At 35.8% G+C, this 25,701-nt stretch overlaps 1 protein-coding gene across 1 annotated transcript in view; it reads right to left on the reverse strand.

Annotated features, from left to right (window-relative positions):
- Exoc4 (exocyst complex component 4) overlaps nucleotides 1-25,701 on the reverse strand; it is a 778,625-nt gene that overhangs the window by 718,207 nt on the left and 34,717 nt on the right. Inside the window, exon 3 of the mRNA XM_047560350.1 lies at nucleotides 22,661-22,855. Within this exon, the coding sequence (XP_047416306.1) occupies nucleotides 22,661-22,855 (195 nt within the window). The remainder of the gene's footprint in view (nucleotides 1-22,660; nucleotides 22,856-25,701) is intronic.

Consider the following 25,701-nt stretch of genomic DNA (forward strand, 5'->3'; position numbering starts at 1 on the left):
GCCTCGATCTGCAAACAGCCCCAGGGATAAGGGCAGGGCAGCCGGAGACCTCTTCAGGCGGCTCTGCCCACTCCGGCTGCGGGCTCTCTTCACGGGGCAATCCAAGATGGCGGCCTAGAGGGAGACTGCACCCCCATTCGCTCCAGATCGCAGGAGTTAAGAAGGGGAGGCATTGAGAGACTCGGACTGAAGTGGAGCCACGGGTGAGTCTGCCCACTGGGTAAAGCTCGCCCGGGTGGCAGGCCCAGATAGAGGTGGCTTATCGGAGCCGGGCAGGGCAGCTAGAGTCATCCACAGGCAGTCCTGCGCACTCCGGCGGTGGGCCCCGCCCACACAGCCAGCTTCTCCAGGTTCTCGGAACGGAACTGGCCCGCTAGTGAGAGCCTTTCTGAACAGAGCAGGCTCCGAGTCCCGGAGCCGCTGCAGCGCAGTGTACTCCTGCAAAGAACCAGCGGAGAGCCTCGATCTGCAAGCAGCCTCAGGGATAAGGGCAGGGCAGCCAGAGACCTCTTCAGGCGGCTCTGCCCACTCCGGCTGCGGGCTCTCTTCACGGGGAGATCCAAGATGGCGGCCTAGAGGGAGACTGCACCCCCATTCGCTCCAGAACCCAGGAGCTAAGAGGGGGAGGCATAGAGAGACTCGGACTGAAATAGAGCCACGGGTGAGTCTGCCCACTGGGTAAAGCTCAGCCCGGGTGGCAGGCCCAGATAGAGGTGGCTTAGCGGAGCCGGGCAGGGCAGCTTGAGTCTTCCCAAGGTAGTCTTCCACACTCCGGCAGTGGGCTCTTCCCACACGGCCAGCTGCACGGTGCAGGCCCACAGTGAGAGCATTTCCGCACAGAGCCAGTTCCAAAACGTGGAACCAGTAGGGGGCTACGGGCAGTATTCTTCGAATGAGCTGCTTTATCAGATTCCTCCAAGACATCAGGCTACTGAAGGCTGGGAGGTGATACACTGGAAATCTACTGGGACACTATAAGCCAATAGTGGAAAACTGCAATATCTCAGGGTCCCACTGACAACTGACCATTATGAGAAAACAAGGGAAGAAAATGTCCCAAACAAACCTAGATACTACATCAATAAAACCCAATGACAGCACAGCAGAAGAAATGTCAGAAAGGGAGTTCAGAATGTACGTAATTAAAACGATCAGGGAAGCTAATGAGGAGATGAAAGAGCAAATGCAGGCATTGAAGGAGGAGATGAAAGAGCAAATGCAGGCATTAAATGATCGCACCAATCAACAGTTAAAAGACCAAATACGGGAAGCAAGAGATCATTTCAATAAAGAGTTAGAGATACTGAAAAAAAACCAAACTGAAATCCTTGAAATGAAGGAAACAATAAACCAAGTTAAAAACTCCATAGAAAGCATAACCAATAGGATAGAACACCTGGAAGACAGAACCTCAGACATTGAAGACAAAATATTTAACCTTGAAAACAAAGTTGACCAAACAGAGAAGATGGTAAGAAATCATGAACAGAATCTCCAAGAACTATGGGATATCATGAAAAGGCCAAATTTAAGAATTATTGGGATTGAGGAAGGCTTAGAGAAACAAACCAAAGGAATGAACAATCTATTCAATGAAATAATAACAGAAAATTTCCCAAATCTGAAGAATGAAATGGAAAACCAAGTACAAGAGGCTTATAGAACTCCAAACATACAAAATTACAACAGACCCACACCAAGGCACATTATTATGAAAATACCTAACATACAAAATAAAGACAGAATTTTAAAGGCCGCGAGAGAAAAGAATCAAATTACATTCAGAGGGAAACCAATAAGAATATCAGCAGATTTTTCAATCCAGACCCTAAAAGCTAGAAGGGCCTGGAACAACATATACCAAGCCCTGAAAGAAAACGGATGCCAACCAAGAATCTTATACCCAGCAAAACTTACCTTCAAATTTGACGATGAAATAAGATCCTTCCATGATAAACAAAAGCTAAAGGAATTTACAAAAAGAAAGCCAGCATTACAGAACATTCTCAGCAAAATATTCCATGAGGAAGAGATGAAAAACAACGATGCAAATCAGCAACAGGAGGCGCTAGCCTATAGGAATAGCCAAATAAAGGAGAAACCAAATCATGTCAAAAACAAATATGAGTCAATTGACTGGGAATACAAATCATATCACAATAATAACCCTGAATGTTAATGGCCTGAATTCATCAATCAAAAGACACAGACTGGCAGATTGGATTAAAAAGAAAAATCCAACAATATGCTGCCTGCAAGAGACTCACCTCATAGAAAGAGACACCCATAGACTAAAGGTGAAAGGATGGGGAAAAACATACCATGCACACGGACACAGCAAAAAAGCTGGAGTATCCATCCTCATCTCAGATAACGTGGACTTCAAACCAAAACTAGTCAGAAGGGATAAAGAAGGACATTACATGCTGCTTAAGGGAAGCATAAATCAGCAAGACATAACAATCATAAATATCTATGCCCCGAACATTGGCTCATCCACGTACGTCAAACAAATCCTTCTCAATTCCAGAAATCAAATAGACCACAACACAATAATACTAGGCGATTTTAACACACCTCTCTCACCACTGGATCCATCGTCCAAACAAAAATTGAATAAAGAAACTATAGATCTCAACAACACAATCAGCAATTTAGACTTAACGGACATATATAGAATATACCATCCAACAAAGAATGAATACACTTTCTTCTCAGCAGCACATGGATCCTTCTCTAAAATAGACCATATTTTATGCCACAAAGCTACTGTTAGTAAATACAAGAAGATAGAGATATTACCTTGTACTCTATCAGATCATAATGGATTGAAATTAGAAATAAATGACAGAATAAAAAACAGAAACTTCTCCAATACCTGGAGACTAAATAATACACTATTATATGATGAATGGATAACAGAAGACATCAGGAGGGAAATAAAAAAATTCTTAGAAGTAAACGAGAACAAAGACACATCATATCAAAATCTCTGGGACACTATGAAAGCAGTACTTAGAGGAAGATTTATTTCATGGGGTGCATTCAAAAAAAGAAGTAGAAATCAACAAATAAACGACTTAACACTACAGCTCAAAGCACTAGAAAAAGAAGAGCAGACCAATACCAAAAGTAGTAGAAGACAGGAAATAGTTAAAATCAGAGCCGAAATCAACGAAATCGAAACAAAAGAAACAATCGGAAAAATTAATAAAATAAATAGTTGGTTCTTTGAAAAAATAAATAAAATTGATAAACCCTTAGCCACACTAACAAAGAGAAAGAGGGAGAAAACTCAAATTACTAAAATTCGGAATGAACAAGGAAACATCACAACAGACACGAGTGAAATACAAAACATAATTAGAAGCTATTTCGAAAATCTATACTCCAACAAAACAGAAAACCTCGAAGACATCAACAAATTTCTAGAGACATATGAATTACCTAAACTGAACGAGGAGGACATACACAACCTAAATAAACCAATTTCAAGCCATGAAATAGAAGAGGTCATCAAAAGCCTACCAACAAAGAAAAGTCCAGGACCAGATGGGTTCTCAGCCGAGTTCTACAAAACCTTTAAAGAAGAGCTCATTCCAATACTCCTCAAACTATTCCATGAAATAGAAGAGGAGGGAACCCTACCAAACTCGTTCTATGAAGCCAATATCACCCTGATACCTAAACCAGACAGAGACACATCAAGGAAAGAAAATTTCAGACCAATATCCTTAATGAACATCGATGCAAAAATTCTCAACAAAATTTTAGCAAATCGCATACAAATATATATTAAAAAGATAGTGCACCACGATCAAATGGGTTTTATCCCAGGGATGCAAGGTTGGTTCAACATTCGGAAATCAATAAATGTCATTCACCATATCAACAGACTTAAAGTTAAGAATCACATGATTATTTCAATAGATGCAGAAAAAGCATTTGATAAAATACAGCATCCCTTCATGCTCAAAACACTAGAAAAAATTGGGGTAGTGGGAACATTCCTAAACATTATAAAGGCCATCTACGCTAAGCCCATGGCTAATATCATTCTAAATGGTGAAAAACTGAAAGCGTTCCCCCTAAAAACTGGAACAAGGCAGGGATGCCCTCTTTCACCGCTTCTATTCAACATCGTCCTTGAGACTCTAGCCAGAGCAATCAGACAAACCAAAGAAATTAAAGGGATACGAATAGGAAAAGAAGAACTCAAACTATCCCTGTTCGCTGATGACATGATTATATATTTAGAGGAACCTGGAAATTCCACCAGAAAACTTTTAGAACTCATAAGTGAATTCAGTAAAGTAGCAGGTTACAAGATCAATGCTCATAAATCCAATGCATTTTTATACATAAGTGATGAATCTTCAGAAAGAGAAATTAGGAAAACTACCCCATTCACAATAGCATCGAAAAAAATAAAATACTTGGGAATCAATCTCACAAAAGAGGTGAAAGACCTCTACAATGAGAACTACAGAACACTAAAGAAAGAAATTCAAGAAAACCTTAGAAGATGGAAAGATCTCCCATGTTCCTGGATAGGCAGAATTAATATCGTCAAAATGGCTATACTACCTAAAGTGCTATACAGATTCAATGCAATTCCAATTAAAATCCCAATGATGTACCTTGCAGAAATAGAGCAAGCAATTATGAAATTCATCTGGAAGAATAAAAAACCTAGAATAGCTAAAGCAATCCTCAGTAGCAAGAGCGAAGCAGGGGGTATTGCAATACCAGATCTTCAACTCTACTACAAAGCAATAGTAACAAAAACGGCATGGTATTGGTACCAAAATAGACAGGTAGATCAATGGTACAGAATAGAGGACATGGACACAAACCCAAATAAATACAATTTTCTCATACTAGACAAAGGTTCCAACAATATGCAATGGAGAAAAGATAGCCTCTTCAACAAATGGTGCTGGGAAAACTGGAAAACTATATGCAATAGAATGAAATTAAACCCCTATCTCTCACCCTACACAAAACTCAACTCAAAATGGATCAAGGACCTCGGAATCAGACCAGAGACCCTGCATCTTATAGAAGAAAAAGTAGGTCCAAATCTTCAACTTGTTGGCTCAGGATCAGATTTCCTTAACAGGACTCCCATAGCACAAGAAATAAAAGCAAGAATCAACAACTGGGATAGATTCAAACTAAAAAGCTTTCTCTCAGCAAAGGAAACTATCAGAAATGTGAAGAGAGAGCCTACAGAGTGGGAGAATATCTTTGCCAACCATACCTCAGATAGAGCGCTAATTTCCAGAATCTATAAAGAACTCAAAAAACTCTACACCAAGAATACACAAAATCCAATCAACAAATGGGCTAAGGAAATGAACAGACACTTCACAGAAGAAGATGTACAAGTAATCACCAGATATATGAAAAAATGTTCAACATCCCTAGTAATAAGGGAAATGCAAATCAAAACTACCCTAAGATTTCATCTCACCCCAATTAGAATGGCGATTATCAAGAATACAAGCAACAATAGGTGTTGGCGAGGATGTGGTGAAAAAGGAACACTCATACATTGCTGGTGGGGTTGCAAATTAGTGCAGCCACTCTGGAAAGCAGTGTGGAGATTCCTCAGAAAGCTTGGAATGGAAACACCATTTGACCCAGCTATCCCACTCCTTGGCCTATACCCAAAGGACTTAAAATCAGCATACTACAGAGATACAGCCACATCAATGTTCATTGCTGCTCAATTCACCATAGTCAGATTGTGGAACCAACCTAGATGCCCTTCAGTTGATGAATGGATAAAGAAACTGTGGCATATTTATATAATGGAATATTACTCCGCAATGAAGAATGATAAAATTATGGCATTTGTAGGCAAATGGTCGAAATTGGAGAATATCATGCTAAGTGAGATAAGCCAATCTCAAAAAACTAAAGGACGAATGATCTCGCTGATAAGCGGATGAGGACATATAATGGGGGGTGGGACGGGCTAGCATTAGGTTTAGGGTTAGGTTTAGAGTTAGGCTAAGGAGAACAGTAAGAATGAAGGAAAGAAGGACTGTATAGAGGGAAAAGAGGGGTGGGAGGGGTGAGAGGGGTGGGGGGGAGGGGAAAAATATAATAAACATCATTACCCTATGTAAACGTAAAAAAAAAATAAATAAATAAAAAAAAAACAATAAAAAAAAAAAAAAAGAAATCGAGAGAATTAAAAATTGTTAAAATAAAATTAAAACAGAAACACAACATATCACAATCTGAGAATATACCCCAAGCAGTTCTAAGAGGGAAATTTATAGACATGAGTACCTACATAAAAATATCATAGCCAGGCGTGGTGGCACTTGCCTGTAATCCCAGTGGCTTGAGAGGCTGAGACAGGAGGATCACGAATTCAAAGCCAGCCTCAGCCAAAGCAAGGCACTAAGCACCTCAGTGAGACCTTGTCTCTAAACAAAATACAAAACAGGGCAGGGAATGTGGCTCAATGGTCTAGTGTCCCTGAGTTCAATCCTTGGTACCCTGCACCCAAATCACAGATCTCAAATAATCTAATTAGCAGGTATTAGAAAAACAAAAACAAACTAATACCTAATCTATTAGAAGAAGATAAAAAATAAATACAGAGCTAAAAATGTTGAAATAGAGACTAAAAAAATCAACGAAACAAAGAATTGGTCCTTTGGAAATGTTAACAATAGTGATAAACCCTTAGCTAAACTAACTAGAGGAGAGAAAGATGCAAATTAATACAGGTAGAAATAAAAATGGGTTTTTTTTGAAAAGACACAATGAAATCTAGAGATTCATTAGAGACCATTTTGAATTCCTGGACTCCAATAAATTAGAAAGTCTACAAGAAATGAATAAATTTCTAAGACACAAATGACCTACGAAAACTGAGCCAAGAGAATATAGAAAACCTAAATAGACCAATAACAGGCAATGAGATTGAAGCAGTTATAAAAAGTCTCTCAAAAAAGAAACCCAAGACAAGCAGTTTCACAGCCAATTATTACCAGATCTTTAAAGAACTAATACCAACATGCCACAAATTGTTTCATGAAATACAAAGGAATGGAATGATTCCAAACTCATTCAACAAAATCAGTGTCTCCTTGATAGCAAAACCACACAAGTAACACATCAAGGAAAGAAAACTATAGACTCATATCTATGATGAATATTGATGTAAAAATCCTTAATAAAATACTACAAACCTGAATTTAACAACACATTAAAAAGATCATACATCATGATCAAGCTGGTTTCATTCCAGAAATGCTAAGATGATTCGACATATGCAAATCAATAAATGTAATATAACACACACATAAAACCAAGGGCAAAAATCACATGATCATCTCAATACATGCCAAAAAAAAGACTGTGACAAAATTCTACACACCTTCATAATGGGAAGAAAAAAAGATAGAAAAAATTTACCTCAACATAGTAAAGGTTCTATATGACAAAGTCAACATCAAACTTAAAGGAACAAAAACTGAAAGTATGTCCTCTAAAATCAGGAATGAGACAAGGATGTCCACTCTCACCACTCCTATTCAATATAGTGCTTTAAATTTGAGCCACAGCTGTTAGGCAAGAGAAAGAAGAAGGATACAAACAAGAAAGTAAACGGTCAAATTTTACAATTGGCAAATGATATGATCCTATACTTAGAAGAACCTAAAGCTTCAACAAGAAGACTTCCAGAGTTGATTTTTTTTAAAAAAGTTGACACTGTACCAGGACACAAAATCAACATACAAATATCAATAGCTTTTCTTACACCAATAATGAATTTCTGAGAAAAAAATCAGGACAATTCTATTCACTATAGTTTCAAAGAGCAAAAAATAGCTAGAAATAAACCTAAATGAAGAGAAGACAGACCTCTTCAATGGAAATCATAGAACACTGAATAAAGACACCAAAAAAATGGAAGGGCTTTGTATGTTCATGGACAGAAAGATTATTGTTAAAATGGCCATATTACCAAAAGTGACTTACCAATTCAAAGTATCTCTATCAAAATACCAAAGATATTCTTCACAGAAGTAGTATAAACACTCCTAAAATTCACATGAAAGACTGAAAGACCCAGAATAGCCAAAGCAATTCTGAGCAAAAAGAATAATGATGGAGGCCTCACAATACCCAGTTTCAAATGCTACCAGAGTCATAGTAATAAGAACAGCATGGTACTTACATAAAACAGACACACAGACCAATGGGAAAGAACAGAAGACAAAGAGAATTCCAATCATCTAATGCTTGACTAAAAAGCCAAAAAAATATACTGGAGTGCCTTTTTAAAAAAAAGTACTGAGGGTATGAAAAATGGTGGAATGAGACAGACATCATTACCCTATGTACATGTATGATTACACAAATGGTATGAATCTACATCGTGCACAACCATAGAAATGAAATTATGTACCCCATTTGTGTATAATGAATCAAAATGCAATCTGTAAAAAATAAATTTTTTTTAAAAATGAAGAATAAAAAAAGTACTAGGAAAAGCAGATATCTCTATGTAGAAGAATGATAGCAAGTTCCTAATTTTCACACTGTAAAAATGTCATTACTAAATGGAGAAAAGACCAATGTATAACACCAGAAATTTTGCTAACTCTTACAAAATAGAGGCAACATGTCAACATATTAGAACAGGAAACAACTTCCTGAACAAGACTCCTGTAGCTGAGGAAATAATAGCAAGAGTTAAATGTAGTGGCATCAAATAAAAAAACTTCTGCACAGTAAAGGAAATAATTAACAGAGTGAAGAGATAACCTATAGAATGGGACAAAATCTTTTCCAGCTACTCTTCAATAGAGGATTAATATCCAGAGTATATAAGGAGCTTAAAAAAAACTCAACACTGAAAAAAGCAAATAACCCAATCAATAACTGGGCAAATGAACGAACAGACACTTCTCCAAAGAAGTACCAAAGGGGGGAAATACTGGGAAATGATACTGGCCAAATTATATTCTTATATTGTGTGCATGCATGATTATGTAACAATAAATCCCAATATTATGTAAATAAAAAATAAGGGAAAAAAAGAAGTACAAATGGCCAACAATTATATGTAAAAAATGCTCAACATCTTTAGTCATCAGAGATATACAAATGAAAACTATACTGAAATTCCATCTCACTCCAGTCAGAAGAGAATACAAATAAAAATAAAATATGGCAAAGATGCAGGGGGGAAAGGAACTCTTAGACCCTGCTGGGAAGAAGTATAAATTAAAACACTCACTATGGATATCAGTATAGAGGTTCCTCAAAAAACTAAAAACAGAACTAACATATGATCCAGCTATATCACTCAGTGATATTTATCCAAAAAACAGTCAGCATATTGTAAAGATACATATATACCCATGTTTATCACAGCACAATTCACAATAGCAAGATTAGGAAAATAAGCCTACATTTCCACTGACAGGTGAATGAATAAAGAAAATGAGATACCACCCCCACACACAGAGTTTTATTCAGCCACAAAGAACAACAAAATTATGTCATTTGCAAGAAAATGGGTGGAATTTGAGGCCATTATGGTATGCAAAATAAGCCAAACTGAGAAAGACAAGAATAAAAATGTCATGAAAGTAGAAGGGAGAACATTAGAGGAACAGGATCAGTGGGAGGAAAAGGGGTGGGTAAGGAAAGTTACTGGTGAGTGACATTGATCAAATAACTTTATATGTATGTAGAATATACCACAATGAAACCCACCAGTCTGTATAATTAATATGTATAAATTAATAAAAGAAAAAAGAATGATTATAAGAAAACTCAATGAGATTTTAAGAAAACACAGACATACAGTTGAATGAAATTAGAAACACAATTCATAATATGAAAGAGAAAGTCAGCAAAGAGAGATTTTGAAACAGAATCAAAAGGAAATCTTGGAAATGAAGACCATAATACGTCAAATAAAAACTACTGGTGAAAGCTTGAATAAGACAAGATCAAAGAGAACAAAGAATATCTAAACTTGAAAGATAGCTCTTTTGAAATATCCTAATCAGACAAAGACAGACAGACAGAAAAAAGACAGCCTTCAAGACTTTTGTGACGTCATTAAGTGAAAAAATATTTGAATTTTGGTAGTACCTGAAAGCAAAGAAAAAGGAAAAGTCATAGAAAATCTCTATAATGAAATAATAGCTGAGAATTTCCTCAATGCAGATATTTAGGTAATGGAGGCCTATAGACACAACCAGAAAAGATCCTCACCATGGCATAGCACATTACAGTCAAACTGTCAGATGAACAAGACAAAGAGAATTCTAAAAACTGTAAGAGAAAAGCAGCAAGTCACACTCGAAAAGATCCCATTTCACTAACAACAGATTTCTTAGAAGAAATCTTACAACCCAGAAAGGAGTGGAATTATATATTCTAAGTTCTAAAAGAAAATAACAGGCAACCAAGAATACAATACACAGGAAAGCTATCCTTCAAAAACAAAGAAGAAATAATGGCTTTCAAGACAACTAAAAACTAAGGAATTCATCAATACCAGATGATTTAACAAAAGAAGTCCTATATCCAGAAGCAAAGTAAAGGTAAACTACCAGAATAAAAATATGTGAAAATATAAAACTCACTGGAAGAGCAGGTTCACAAACAAAAACCAGAAAAGAATAAAATCTTAACACACACACACACACAGAGAGACACATAAACACCAAACCACATAGATTAACAACAAGAATGGAAGAGTACATCAAAAGATACTCGAAGCAAATAGAATTTTTTTTAAATGTCAGGTGTTAAGTCCTAACCTATCAAAAACAACCTTGAAGGAATTAAAGATATAGCCTGGCTAAATGGATAAAAATCAAAATCCAATGATAAGCTACCTATAGAAACTCACTCTATGAGTAAAGATACATATTGACTGAAGAAAAAAGATGGTAAAAGATATTCCACACAAATGGAAACCAAAATCAAGCAAAAGTAGCCATACTTAAACAAAATAGACTTAAAGACAAAAACTGCAAAAAGAAATAAAGAAGGTCACTGGGTAATGATGAAGGGCTCAAGTCAACAAGAAGATATAAAGATTATAACTGCATATGCCCCTAATGCCAGAGCATCCAAGTATACAAAATTTTATAAGACAAACATTTTTAGATCTATAGAGAGAAACAGGATCTATTTGATAAATGTAGGCGATAAATGTCAATACTCCACTCTCATCAATGAACAAGTCATTTAGAAACCTCCAAAAAATCAGAATTAACCCATACTATAGATCAAATGAACTTAGCAAACATTTACATAACTTTTCATCTAGCTGCTACAGACTATACACTCTTTTCATCAGCACATGAAACATTCCATAGAGTAGGTGATCGATTACACTATTATACTATTATACTACAAAACCAGTCTCAACAAATTAAAAAAAAAAAAAACTCAAAATCGTATTATGTATCTTTTCTGACCACAATGGAGTAAAACTAGAAATAAACAACAACAAAAGAAACTAATACACGTTCATGGAGACTATACAACATGCTATTAAAAAATACACTGAAAAAGTCAAAAGGGAAATTAAAAACTTTCTTGAAACAAATGAAAATAAAAGCAAAGGATATAGTCAAAGCAGTTCTATGAGGAATTATAATAACAAACACCTGCATTGCAAAAATAGAAAGATACCAAATTAAAAAAATGCATCTCAAAAACCTAGAAAAGAATAAACCAAATTCAAAATTAATATAAAAGAGATAACAAATATCAAAGCAGAAATAAGTGAAATCAAGACAGAAAAACAGAGATGCAGAAAAAAAATCAAAGAAAAAAATTTTTAAAAATAAACAAAATAATCAAAACTTTAGTTAAGAAAAAAAAGACCCAAATAATAAAATTAGAGATGAAAAAGGAGACATTACAACTGTTACCACAGAAATATGAAGGATCATAAGGGACTGTTATTATAAACGACTATGCACCAACAAATTGGAAAACCTAGAAAAAATGGTTGAATTTCTGGACATATGTAACTTACCAAAATAGAAACATGAAGACACAAAAACCCTGAACAGACCAATAACAAGTAATGATAATGAATAAGGCCTCCCAGAAAAGAAAGCACATGACTAGATGGCATCACTGCGGAATTCTACTGAACTTTTAAGAACTCTAATTCTTCTCAAACTGTTAAAAAAAAAAAAAAAATGAGAGCAAGGGAATTCTTCTACTCATTCCAGAAGTCCAGCACTGTAGATACTGAAACGAGATAAGGACTCAAAAAAAAAAAAAAAAAAAAAAAAAAAAAAAAAAAAAAAAAAATCCAGCAACATCCCTAATGAACATAATGCAAAAATTCTCATCAACTTACTAGCAAATTAAATCCAACGTAACATCAAAAACATCAATACATCAGACCAGAGACCCTGCATCTTATAGAAGAAAAAGTAGGTCCAAATCTTCAACTTGTTGGCTTAGGATCAGACTTCCTTAACAGGACTCCCATAGCACAAGAAATAAAAGCAAGAATCAACAACTGGGATAGATTCAAACTAAAAAGTTTTCTCTCAGCAAAGGAAACTATCAGTAATGTGAAGAGAGAACCTACAGAGTGGGAGAATATCTTTGCCACTCATACTTCAGATAGAGAGCTAATTTCCAGAATCTATAAAGAACTCAAAAAACTCTACACCAAGAATACACAAAATCCAATCAACAAATGGGCTAAGGAAATGAACAGACACTTCACAGAAGAAGATGTACAAGCAATCAACAGATATATGAAAAATGTTCAGCATCTCTAGTTATAAAAGAAATGCAAATCAAAACTACCCTAAGATTCCATCTCACCCCAATTAGAATGGCGATTATCAAGAACACAAGCAACAATAGGTGTTGGCGTGAATGTGGGGAAAAAGGTACACTCATACATTGCTGGTGGGGTTGCAAATTAGTGCAGCCACTCCGGAAAGCAGTATGGAGATTCCTCAGAAAGCTTGGAATGGAACCACCATTTGACCCAGCTATCCCACTCCTCGTCCTATACCCAAAGGACTTAAAATCAGCATACTACAGAGATACAGCCACATCAATGTTCACAGCTGCTCAATTCACCATAGCCAGATTGTGGAACCAACCTAGATGTCCTTCAATAGATGAATGGATAAAGAAACTGTGGTATATATATACAATGGAATATTACTCCGCCATAAAGAATGATAAAATTATGGCATTTGCAGGCAAAAGGATGAAATTGGAGAATATCATGCTAAGTGAGATAAGCCAATCTCAAAAAACTAAAGGACGAATGATCTCGCTGATAAGCGGATGAGGACATATAAAGGGGGGTGGGAGGGGTTAGCATTAGGGTTAGGGTTAGGTTTAGGGTTAGGGTTAAGAAGGGTGGTAAGAATGGAGGAAGGAAGGACTGTATAAAGGGAAAAGAGGGGTGGGGGGGGGAAGGAAAAAAATAACAGAATGAATCAACCAACATTACCCTATGTAAATTTATGATTACACAAATGGTATGCCTTGACTCCATGTGCAAATAGAGAAACAACATGTATCCCATTTGTTTACAATAAAAAAATTAATTAATTAATTAATTAATTAAAAAAAGAAAAAAAAATCACTAGTAGCCAGGTGCAGTGGCACACACTTGTAATCCCAGAGGCTCAGGAGGCTGAGGCAGGAGGATGGTGAATTCAAAGCCAACCTGCTTAACTTAGTGAGGTACTGAGGTACTTAGTGAGATCCTGTCTCTAGATAAAATATTTTTTAAAAGGGCTGGGAATGTGGCTCAATGGTTAAGCAACCTGGGTTCAATCCCTGGTACCAAAAAAAAAAAAACCACCATTCATCATGATCAAATGGGATTTATCGCAGAGAAGCAAGGATGATCCAATGATTCAACATACGTGAATCAATAAACCTGATACATCATATCAACAAGATAAAAGACAAAAATCATATGAGTATATCAATATATATAGAAAAGACACTTAATAAAACTCAACGTCCTTTCATGAAAAAATATCCTGAACATATTGGGTTTAGAAAGAATACAATTCAAGATAATAAAGACTACTCTTAAGAACCTCATGGCCAACCTCATACTGAATGGAGTCTCTGATATTGGGAATAAGATAAAGATGTGTGCTCTCACTACTCATACTCAATATTATACAAGAAATCATAGCCAGAGCAATGAGACAAGAGAAGGAAAGAAAAGGAATACATATAGGAAGGGGGAAGGGAGAAAGTCAAATGATCCCTATTTGCAGATGACATAATTCTATATAGAGAGAAACCTCAAGTTTCTACCAAAAGAATAGTAGAATTGATAAATTCGGTTGCCAGATTAAAAAATCAACATACAAAATTCAGTAGCATTCTATACACCCATAATAAATTTTTAAAAAAGAAATCATGAAAGCAATCCCATTCATAGTAGCTACAGAAAAATAAAATACCAAGGAATAAATTTAATCAAGACCCCTACAATGGGGAAAAAAAAACTGATGAAATTGTAACAAAAACAAAGACTTCACACGCTCATGGTATGGTAAAATTAAGATTGTTACAACATTCACAACTATCCAAAGCAATTTACAGATGCAGCATAATCCCAACCAAAATTACCAAAGACTAGGAAAAGAATCTAAAATTCATACAGAAGCACAAAAGACTCCAAATAGTTAAAACAAACTTGGGCAAAAAGAACAAAAGTAGTGGCATCACAACACTTGATCTCAAAATATACTTCAAAGATATGGTAATCAAAATAGCATGACACTAGCATAAAAACAGACGCATAGGCCAATGGAACAGAATTAGGGTGCCCAGAAATAACCCAATGCATTCACAACCAACTTATTGTAGACAAAGGCACCAAAAACGAACATTGGGAAAAAGAAAGTATCTTAAATAAATGGTAATGGGAAACATGGATAATCATCTGGAATATTGAAGGTTGACCCCTATTTCTCATCCTTTATAAAAAATCAACTCAAAATAGACCAAATAACTAAATGTAAAACCTGAAACTAAGAAACTCCTGGAAGAACCTGGGGGAAATACTTCAAGATATCAGTATAGGCAACAAATTTTGGGATAAGATCACCAAAGCCTAGGAAACAAAACTAAAAATAGACAAGTGGGATGATATCAAACTAAGAAGCAAGCTTCCACACAGCAAAGGAAAGAAGAAAGTGAACAAACACACAAAACAGAAAAAAATTTTGGAGCTCTGAATTGGAAAAGTGATTAATATCCAGAACATAAAAGAAAACCAAAAACTCAGTAACAAAAAAGCAAATAACCTCATTTAAAAATAGGCAAGTGATTTATGAATATACATTGCTCAAAAGAAATTTAGGGACAGGGTGTGTAACACAGTGGTGGAACATGCACAAAGCCCTGGGTTCACAGAAGAAAGGAAAAGGAAATGAAAAGGAAAAGGAAAAGGAAAGGAAAGGAAAAGGAAAGGAAAGGAAAAGGAAAGGAAAAGGAAAAGGAAAAGGAAAGCGAGGGAAAGGAAAAGGAAAGGAAAGGAGGGAAGGATCATCATCATAATTAGCACTTAGGGAAATACAAGTCAAAACCACAAGAGATCTCACCCCAGTTAGAATGATTATTTAGAAAAAAAAGTATACATACAATTGTACACACACACACACACACACACACACACACAAACACACACACACACACACACAAAACATGCTAGCTAGGATGTGAAGAACTCTCTTAAAAGCCACTGGTGGAGGGGCTGGGGTTATGGCTCAATGGTAGAGCATTTGCCTGGCACTAGGTTCAATCCCCAGCATCACATGAAACAAAATAAACATATTGTATCCATCTACAACTAAAAATACTTTTAAAAAACCTTTGGTGGAAACATAAATTAGTATTCCCACTATGGAGAACACTATAAAGTTTCATTAAAAAACTGAAAATAAGCATGCAGTGGCATGTGACAAGTATCTGCTTAGTTGCAGATACTTGAAAGGCTGAAGCAGAAGGTTCTCTGGGGTCCAGGAGTTTGAGGTCACCCTGGGTGACACAGCAAGATGCATCTCTTAGAAAACAAAACAAATCTACTATATGATCCAGCTATCCCACTTCAGTGAATGTACTCACAGGAAATGATGCCAACATATCAGAGCAATACCTGCATGCCTATGCTTACTGCTGCACCATTCACAATAGCTAAGCTATGAAATCAACCTAGATGCATGTCAAGAGACAAATGGACAAAGAAAATGTGATATATATACACGACGGAATCGGTCACAAGTAAGAATGGCATTCTATCAATTTCAGTCAAATGGGTGGAACTAGAGAAGATTATGTTCAAGGAAATAAGTCAGAAACAGAAATACATACATTCCATGCTTTCCCTCACATGTTGATGCCTACAAGTTGACCTGGATATAGAATGGTGGTTACTAGAGGATGGGAAGTGGGGAGGCAGTGAGAGGCTGGACAACAGTACCCAAATACCATTATACTGAAGAAATAAGACCTAGTGGTTCTCCAGCACAGTGGGGTAACAAGAACTCACAATAACCTATTACATATTTAAGAATAACTAAAGGATAAGTGTTCAAAGGCTCCAAACACAAAGTAATGAAAATGTAATGGAAATATTAATCACCCTGATTTGATCACTACACATTGTTTTCATGTATCAAAGTACCACACAGTATCCCATAAATATGTACAAATTAAATAATAGTTAATTAAGAGTTGTGCTGGTCTTGCATTCATGTAATGTCCATGTTGGGCCAAAAAGAAAAGAAGTCCAGAATGCTTAACCTAGCCCGAAAATATTTCACCTAGCCCTACTTCAGCTCTTTTACTAGCTCTATTTAAGCTCACCTCCACATCAGTTTTTGAGAGTATAACAAGGGCACAATCACCATATTCTTTCCTACCAATAAAAATAACCAAAAATTATAAATAACATTTTGAAAACTTACTATATACACTATGAATACCTTATGTATAAGGTTTAACATTTCACTTAACCCTTTCTACACCTTAGTGGTACGTATTATTCTTAAGTCCAACTTTCAGCAAAGATAAATGATTAGCCACAAGGGCCACAAGTCAACCAGTGTAGAGTCAAAGTGAGGATTCGAGGAAAGGTCCATCTTAACCCAAACTATAAACCCATGGTAACAATCCACAAGCTTCCACATTACCCAAAAACTGCCAAGGATCTTATAAATAGAAAATACTACAAATATGCTTATTTTATTACAGGGTTCTAGAAAACTATTCAATTCAAAAGCTGCCTTATTCTCATTATCCCAGATATGACCATCTTTTCAGAGTGAGTGGATCACTCCACCACACCACTCTCCCAGGAAAGCATGCCTGGATCCTCTGGGAAGAAGGCACAGCTACATATAAGTTATTATTATAATTATAATAATCCTTATCTGACCATCTGACCATACAGCTATGGAGTCTGTTTTTAGAAGACATGTAAGTAAAGAAAAATGATTAAAAGACATTCAAAATCTCTATAATCTTAGGAAGACATAGAAATGAAAAAATTATTTTAGTCACAAGTCTTATGACTGTCAGCTAAAGTGCTTCAAAACTACTCACACTGGCTTGGTTTCCACTGATTGAATGCAATTATGAATTGACTTCTATGGGCTGATAAATCAGAACTTGTGTAAGTGGTTTTCAAAGCTCTCTGCAATTTTAGTATGATGCAGACTTCTACACACAAATTTTCTTTGAGAAAAAAAGTTTATAAAAATATTAACTATCACAAAATACCTTTCTGGTTAGCTTATACCGCTGGGAAGACACCACTATTCTTATATTAATAATTCTTCCCAGAATTAATCAGTCATTGTACATTAGAACCAGCAGCTGGAGTGTTTTGAGTGATAATGAAACCTGTAACAAGGCATCTTCAGCCGTCTTTTCAAGACAATAAGGGAATTAAAATTTCAATTTAAATGCAGAGGTTTGAAACACGCTTCACTGGCAAAATTACTTCAATTAATGTGAGTGGAATACAAAGGACAGACTGCAGAAATGTGATGCAGCAACCAGAAATTATGTCATTAATGTGCTTGCATCAACCCAGTACAATGACTGCAAAGGTCTAATTTAAACCACACATATCACAAAGCTACAGGCTACAATATTAATCAAGTCTCTGATTTCAATGTGACGGATACAGGCTTCTTGTTGGATCACTTCTAGCTTTTCATAAGCCAACAGCAGCTGTTTACCTTGAAGAAGGAAACAAAAGGCCAGGCCTATTTGCAGACATTCGCTGTCATGACAATTTAATTATTTCATGCAATACTCAGGTTATCATATCAAAAGAAGAAATAAATATCCTACCTAGAAGCCAACCCTATAGCTACTAGGCCAGTCTGATGGTGAAACGAGAACAGCAGGAGCTGGCAAGAGCCAGGGGTCACCACTGATTTATTTACTCTAGAATATTAACCCATACTGAGCAGGGATCAAATTACTACATATCTGCATCTGCACCTGCCTTAAAATGAAAATGCAGTATCTCAGACAAGCAAATCCAAGGAAATTAGGGGGTTTTGAAAGACTAGATTATTTTGTCTTTACTTTCCTCTGATGTTTTTTAGCAAAGATTTCCATTTGGACCCTTGAGATTCCTTAAGTAGATTTTACTTCTGATGGCATATAACCATGGGCAAAGGAAATGTGATCTTCTTTTATATGAAGTCCAGTGAAAGAGCAATTATAAACCTTATTCTTCACTCTTGTAAATAAAAGATCATGTTGAAGAATGTTCCCAACCTTTTAGGCATACTTTAAATCCTACCTCCATGAAATCTTTGTGATTGAGATACACAAACAATAGCTTATACGGAACATGCCAATCCCTCAGATCAAGCAAAACAAATACCACAACTGTAAAATGGCAATAATATTAGATCCTTATCTCTTATAGGGTTATTGAGAGCATTAAATGAATTAACAAATATGACATCCATATTAGCTCAATCTATATTAGTTATAATGGTTGTTCATTTAAATATTACAAAAAAGAATGGTCAGAAACAAAAGAACCATGTTCATTAAAAAAGGAAAGAAAAACCCCACTAACCAGAAGAGAAAGTATACCAAAACTCCTAAAAAAAATAACACCATCTTTCTCTCTGCTAGTATTAAACAATTTTACATATTACTCATTTGACTAATAATTTGTGAACTCTGACCATATGAACTGCACTATGCTAGGCAAAGGCAGACAAAAATAGGTAAGACACATCCCTACTTTCAATAACTACCACACAAATAAAATAATTATATTATAATGAAATACATGCAGCTTAAGGAAACACAAAGAAGAACATCCAAGTGTCCAGGACTTTCAAAGAGTTGATGAAATCTTAAAGAACATGTCACCATTTTCCAGGTAGACAGAATTGTGAATCATTTCAGGGAAATATATGGTCAATTCAAAAAGAAAAATGTATCCTATCCTTATATACCAGCAACAAATAACTAGAAACTAGTAAAGAACAATTGTTCTTTTTTTAAAGCATCAAAAATACATGGTATTCAGATTAAATCTAACAAAATATACACAATACTTCTAAAGAAGACATAACTAAGTATTATTAAAGGACATTAAATAAAGTCTTTAATACATATCCTATCAACTGACAAGAAGCCTCAATATCGCTAACATAGAAATTCTCTCAATTTTAATGAAAATCCTATCACACTTTTTGTGGAATTTAACAAGTTGACACTGAAATTGCTATGGAAGAGTAAAAGGCCAAGAACAGCACAGACAGCAAGTGAATGTTTTCACTTCATATCAAGATATATTATATAGTAATTAAAACAGTATGGTTTTGGTGCAGGCATAGATGAGACCAAATTGAATAAAATAAAGAACCTGGATTCACACCTATGCATATATGAAAATATGGCATGTGAAAAAGGGCATTATAAATCAGTAAAAAAATGATTCAATAAAGAGTCTGAGCCAACTGGCTATCCAGAAGAAAGATAAAATTAGATTCATGGTTCATATCATATATATAATGGTATGTGGAAAGATTAAAGAAGAGAACATAGGAGATTTTCTTTAAGACACTGGGATGAAAAACAATTCTTAAAAGCATCTAACATAAATGAACAAGATTGAGAAACTTCATGGCATTTAATTTTTTTTTTAATTTTCTAACAAAAGACACCATAAAAAAGTAAAAAGATAAACCACCAATTGAAAGAAGACATTTATAATCTACTATGCAAAGGATTAGTATCCAGAATATATAAATAACTATAAATAGGGGGGAAAAGGAACAAAACTTCTGGGAAATGTATTTTATACACTCCCCTGTTGTGGAGGCAACTATTCTTCCTTCCCACTCCAATTCCCACCACCCTAACCACATGATTTTAGTTAAAACCTATGATCATGGTACCCAAACTGGCTCAATCTATGTCTCAACTAATTAACGAAGAAAAAAGATTATTTTCTTCTGCAAAGCAATCTTCTGCAATTTCATACCACATTTTTCAATTAGGAAAAAAAAAGGGTATTTTCTTATACAAAGTTAGAAAAATATAGACTGCAGTCTATTATCACTTTCTCCTCTGACACCCACACCCTTTCATACTTGCAGAAGATACCAGTCTACAGTAGAACAGGAAGAAAACATGCAGAGAGAACATATAGTAACATTTCATGTTGTATATTCCTGTCTCTTTAGCAGATAGGTTCCATAAGTCAAACAGTTCTTTTTACTTAAGTTAGTGCCAGTTTGGATCTTCATGTTCTCCCCCAGCATGTGACCCCATAGGGAGGTGGCAGAACCTTTAGGAGGTGGAGTCTAGTAGAAAGAAGTTAGGGCATTAGGGACATACCCTTTTAGAGGATACTGGGAACCCAGCCACTTCCTCTGTCTTTGCTTCCCAGTTGCCATGAGGTACAGCTTCCTCTGCCACGTGCACCTTCCATTATACACTGTCTCACCACAGGCCCAAAGGCAATGGGACCAAATCACCATGGACTGAACCTTCAGAAATTGTGAGTCAAAATGAACTTTTATATCCTTATGAGTTAATTTATCTTAGGTATTTTTAACAATAACTGGAAAGCTAACTAACACAACAAGCTGGCACTGAATTGCTACAACTTATGAACAGTAATTTAATGAAGTTATATGAAGAATTCCTGAAGAAAAATGTCAAAAAAGAGGGTGGAGGAATATCCATGACTGATTAGCCTTTAAGTAAATAAATTAGCCCTTAAGTAATATACCCATAAACAAAAATCTGAAATCCTAAAATGAATATGACCCAGAAAAAAAGTCTAACAACCTATTTTAATACATGGCACTTACATAAAAGCAGGCCTACCCCAAATAATCATGATGCAAATGGATGCATACATACTTAACAAATATGTATAATTTATCTACTGTAATTGCTGATTCTTGATAATTTAGCACAACTATGCATTAACAAACACTAAAGCTGAGAAGTAATTTTTTTCTGTCAAACAACCTAGAGTCATTATTAAGATGTCACTTTGAAAAAGATGCTGGAAACGAATTTTCTTGCTACTCCCAAGAGCAAACCACTATTAACCTTCTTCCTATGTGGAAACTGACCATGCAGTCCATTCATAACCAGGTTTTAATATATGATAGCACTTCTCACCCTTTGGTTACCGCATTTCCTTTAAAAACTTTCCAAACACTTTTAGCAAAACTCTTCTTGGAAACCTGAATAAGTCAGAACCACATAGGACATTGCCCTTGCGTTCCCACCAAGTTCCCTCAAGGATTTCTTTCCAGTGAATGTAATCTAATAAAACAAAGATAAAGGGTTCTCACTTCTTAAGGAAAAGAAAACAATGTAAATGCAGTCCAACTGCTGCTGAGAACTTCTGTAGTCCTCAGCCAACTGTGAACAATGAAAATGAGTGTTTACATGTGCAGAATGGGCAGAAGATAGAACAGCCCTCTGTAAGAACCACAGGCCCTGGGAAAGTTAGGATTACTGGGAAGCAAAATCTGCATTTCTATTTTTTATTCATCTGCTATCCCTCACCAACAACTAAAACCTCCTCAGAATTTTCATACAGTCAAAATAACAGCAAAACTTAATGGACTATGATAGAGGCTAAAAGCCAGGGTGTAGAGGGCTTCTGCTTAACAAGGTAACGTCTAGGATTTTCTTTCTTATCAATTTAAAAATAAAAAAAAAAAAAAAGCCCTAATGTAAAAATTCCTTCAAAGAATTTGTGGAGAATCAGGTTTATAAATCTCTGGAAGTTCTATGTCATATAGATTTTATACCTTAAAATGAGATTCATTATCTTCGTCTAAAGCTAAAAAACACCTCTCATTACCATTCCAACATGATTTAAGTACTGGTTTCTTAACCAGGATATTTCTTGCTATTGTTCCAAAGGTAGAAAATACATAAATAATAATCATCTACCATTTCAAACACTGAAATTAGGAATAAAACCAGCCGGGCTTCACCTGCAAGGGCTAGTGAATCCCCAGAAGGCACTTTGTAAGGTGCTACATGCATTACAGGATTCAGAGAAAACAAAAAAGAGTACTTTTTTATCTTAGCAGAAATGACCTTTAGAACAGCTTTCTCTTACCAGCATGTCAGTGGCACTGAGATAGTGCTTGCTGGCCATGCACTGTTCCAGCTTCTGAGGTACTTGCTTGATGTTCTCAATTTCATCTAGCAGGTTCAGGACATGCTTATGTTCAATTCCTTCAATCCACAGTTTCCGAAGTTCATCCCGTTTGCAGTGCAATAACATTTTGCATGAAAGAAGATTCTCTTTTACCTACAATAAAACAGATTCAGTTTTGAGTCATTACAAGGTCTTGCCAGCCTAAACCCATAATCTGGTTAGCATTCCTCATTGGTATTACTATGCAAAACAGTTTCTAATTCCCACTCCCACTTATTCCCCTCGGTTGGTCTGCTTGCAAAATTCCAATCCTGGTTTTGACACTGACTCACTTGGGTACATCTCTTACCTCTCTGTCTGTATTTTCTCTACCATGAAATGAGAAAACTACTCCTAACTTACCTTTGAATGAATCTAGAAATAATTTCTACAAATACGAAGAGCTCTGAAAATATAAAACACCACATAAATGTTAACATATCTAAAAAGGGAATAGTCAATATAGCCCAATGCCATTACTCCTTCTCCAGTCCTCCTTGCAGATGTCCTATTCAGCTGATAGATCACTTGGTCCATGCTTCTAACTCCACAACTTCAGGTAAACTTTGCAATCAAAGAGTTGAGCACTCTTCTCAACTGCCTACAGTAAAAATAACCATTTCTAAAAAAGAGTAGGCACATCCAGAGATAATCTTAAAATTAAAGGATACACAATGGATTTTTTACCTTATATTCTGAACATTAGATATTAAATAAGACAAGTTCCAGCATTCTTTAGGTCTGTATAGAACATGATAAGCACAGGAACCACATGACAAAATAAAAAGGCAAGGAGTAGAGTGAGGGGGTTAGTCACAATACACACGATAAGAGTAAGTTATTTTGTGCCCTAATGAAGAATTTTCATTTCTTGTAACATGGAAAAAATTTTTAAAAACTCATGACCTTTGACCATTCACAAAACTGCTTTCATATACTTTTAACAGTCCTCATATTTTTTATTTAAATTAGAATTCAGTATTTACTTATAGTTTTATTTCTGGTTTTTGTTTGAGGTAAAAATTTTTATGCCTGACTGCATCTCAAGTGTACCATGAGATGAGTTCGGGCAAATGCATACAGTTGTATAATCCAAACCTTCATCAATATGAGGCATGTCCATTACCCTGGAATAGCTATCATGTTTCTGACAACTAAAACTCTGGATTCCTGTTCTGCAAGATTTGGCATGTTCATGTACACACTCACTGACACTATAGTTCTGTGGTTACAAACCAAATTTCAACATTTTTCCAATAAACATAGAAAATATGAAGATAGAATGCTAAGATTAAAAGGTTTTTGAGAAAGATCCTAATCCATTTCTGTAACTTCAGGATAACACTTAAATCACACTTCTATGATACTCTCCAATGTTTAAAAACAAAAATTTCTTGAATAAGACAACTTTGTGATGTCCCATGATAGGCAGGGTAGAATGAGTGTTAATAATTTCAGGGGTCACAGACCCCCTTGAAAAATCTCAGAGATGGTTCCCATTATCACTATTCCCTCTTGCAATCTCACCAAAGTAAAGGCAAAGAAATTATTTTAAAGCAAAGAACATCAAGAAAAGAGAGGAAGGAACTACAAATAAGAGATAGCAACAAAATTCTAGAAAATAGATGATATGTGTAACTAAGTTAGCAGACCAGAGAAATCTGAACACCTCAGGCTGGAGTGAGATTTGGTACCAATGAAAGGAGGCACCAAGTACTCAGAAGGCAGAAGTTCAGAGTTACTACTTTCTATAGGAGTATTTGGAAGGTCAAACTCCCATCACGCCACATAGGCAGATAATTACTTCCCTTAGCACTGGCCAAATCTGGAGAGACTGAATTAGAAAAAATCTGGACCAAGAAATGCCAGACAGGCTGAAGGGAGGGTGTAAAGCACTGGACAGAACGTAGGGAGATGAAGTCAAAGGACAGCCCATTAGACAGCATTCTCCTCATCATCTCTGGACCCTCTCCTTCAGTGATCTGGCTCTACTTAACAGGAGCAGCTAAACTTTCAGCCCCAACATAGAAGATGTATGATTTTCCCAGGAAAGTGTCCTGGTCCAAGTAAAAAGACCTATATAGATAGTGACAACTGAGGTCTCGCTCAAGACACCAATGAGTACCTGCCCAATCATCAAGAACAAACCCCAGAATATGCTCTGTGCTTCTAACCACCTCCCTCCCTCTTGCATACAAATGGTTAGTTTAAGGTCACCATTCAAGGAAAGCATGTAGAATGGACAGACAAGCATCAAAACAAGCAAAAAGGAAAAAGTACTGGAAGGAGTAAGGGACCAGAAACTACACAGAAAACAATTTTAAAAATAAAATAGTATAATTAACTTCCTGAGGAAAAATAAGAGACACTATTACATAAAGCAACGAAATAAGACAGGTGCTACAAAAGTTTTCAGAAAAATGAAAAACAACTCTTAGAAATTTTTTTAATTTTAGAAATTTTAAAAATTCAATAGAAAGGATAGAAGACATCCTTAAAGAACTCTCCAAACAGAAACACACACATATAATGTGCACCAAACAACAGGTAAGAGATAAAATAAAATGAGGGGATTGACCTAAAAGTCCAATACTTGCCAAATGGGAGTTCCAGGGAAGGGGAAAATGAGAAAGAAAAAAAAATATATATATAGCGGAGAAAAGACTAATAAAATTTTACAAAAATATTTCCCAGAAAAAAAGACATGAGTTCTCAAACTGAAAAAGCATGCCAACTGCTTGAAGAAACTGGTTGAGAAAAGACCTCACCCAGGACACATCATCTTGCATGTAAGAACACCAGGGACAAAGAAACAATCTTAAAGTTTTGAAAAGGAAAAGGGAGAAAACAGGACCTATACAAAGGCGTGGAAATCAGAATGACATCAGACTTTTCTCAACTGCAACACAAAAAGCTATAATACACAGGAATATTATACCTTCAAAGTTCTGAAAGAGAAC

Source organism: Sciurus carolinensis, chromosome 8, assembly GCF_902686445.1.
Source record: "Sciurus carolinensis chromosome 8, mSciCar1.2, whole genome shotgun sequence".
Classification (NCBI taxonomy): domain Eukaryota; kingdom Metazoa; phylum Chordata; class Mammalia; order Rodentia; family Sciuridae; genus Sciurus; species Sciurus carolinensis.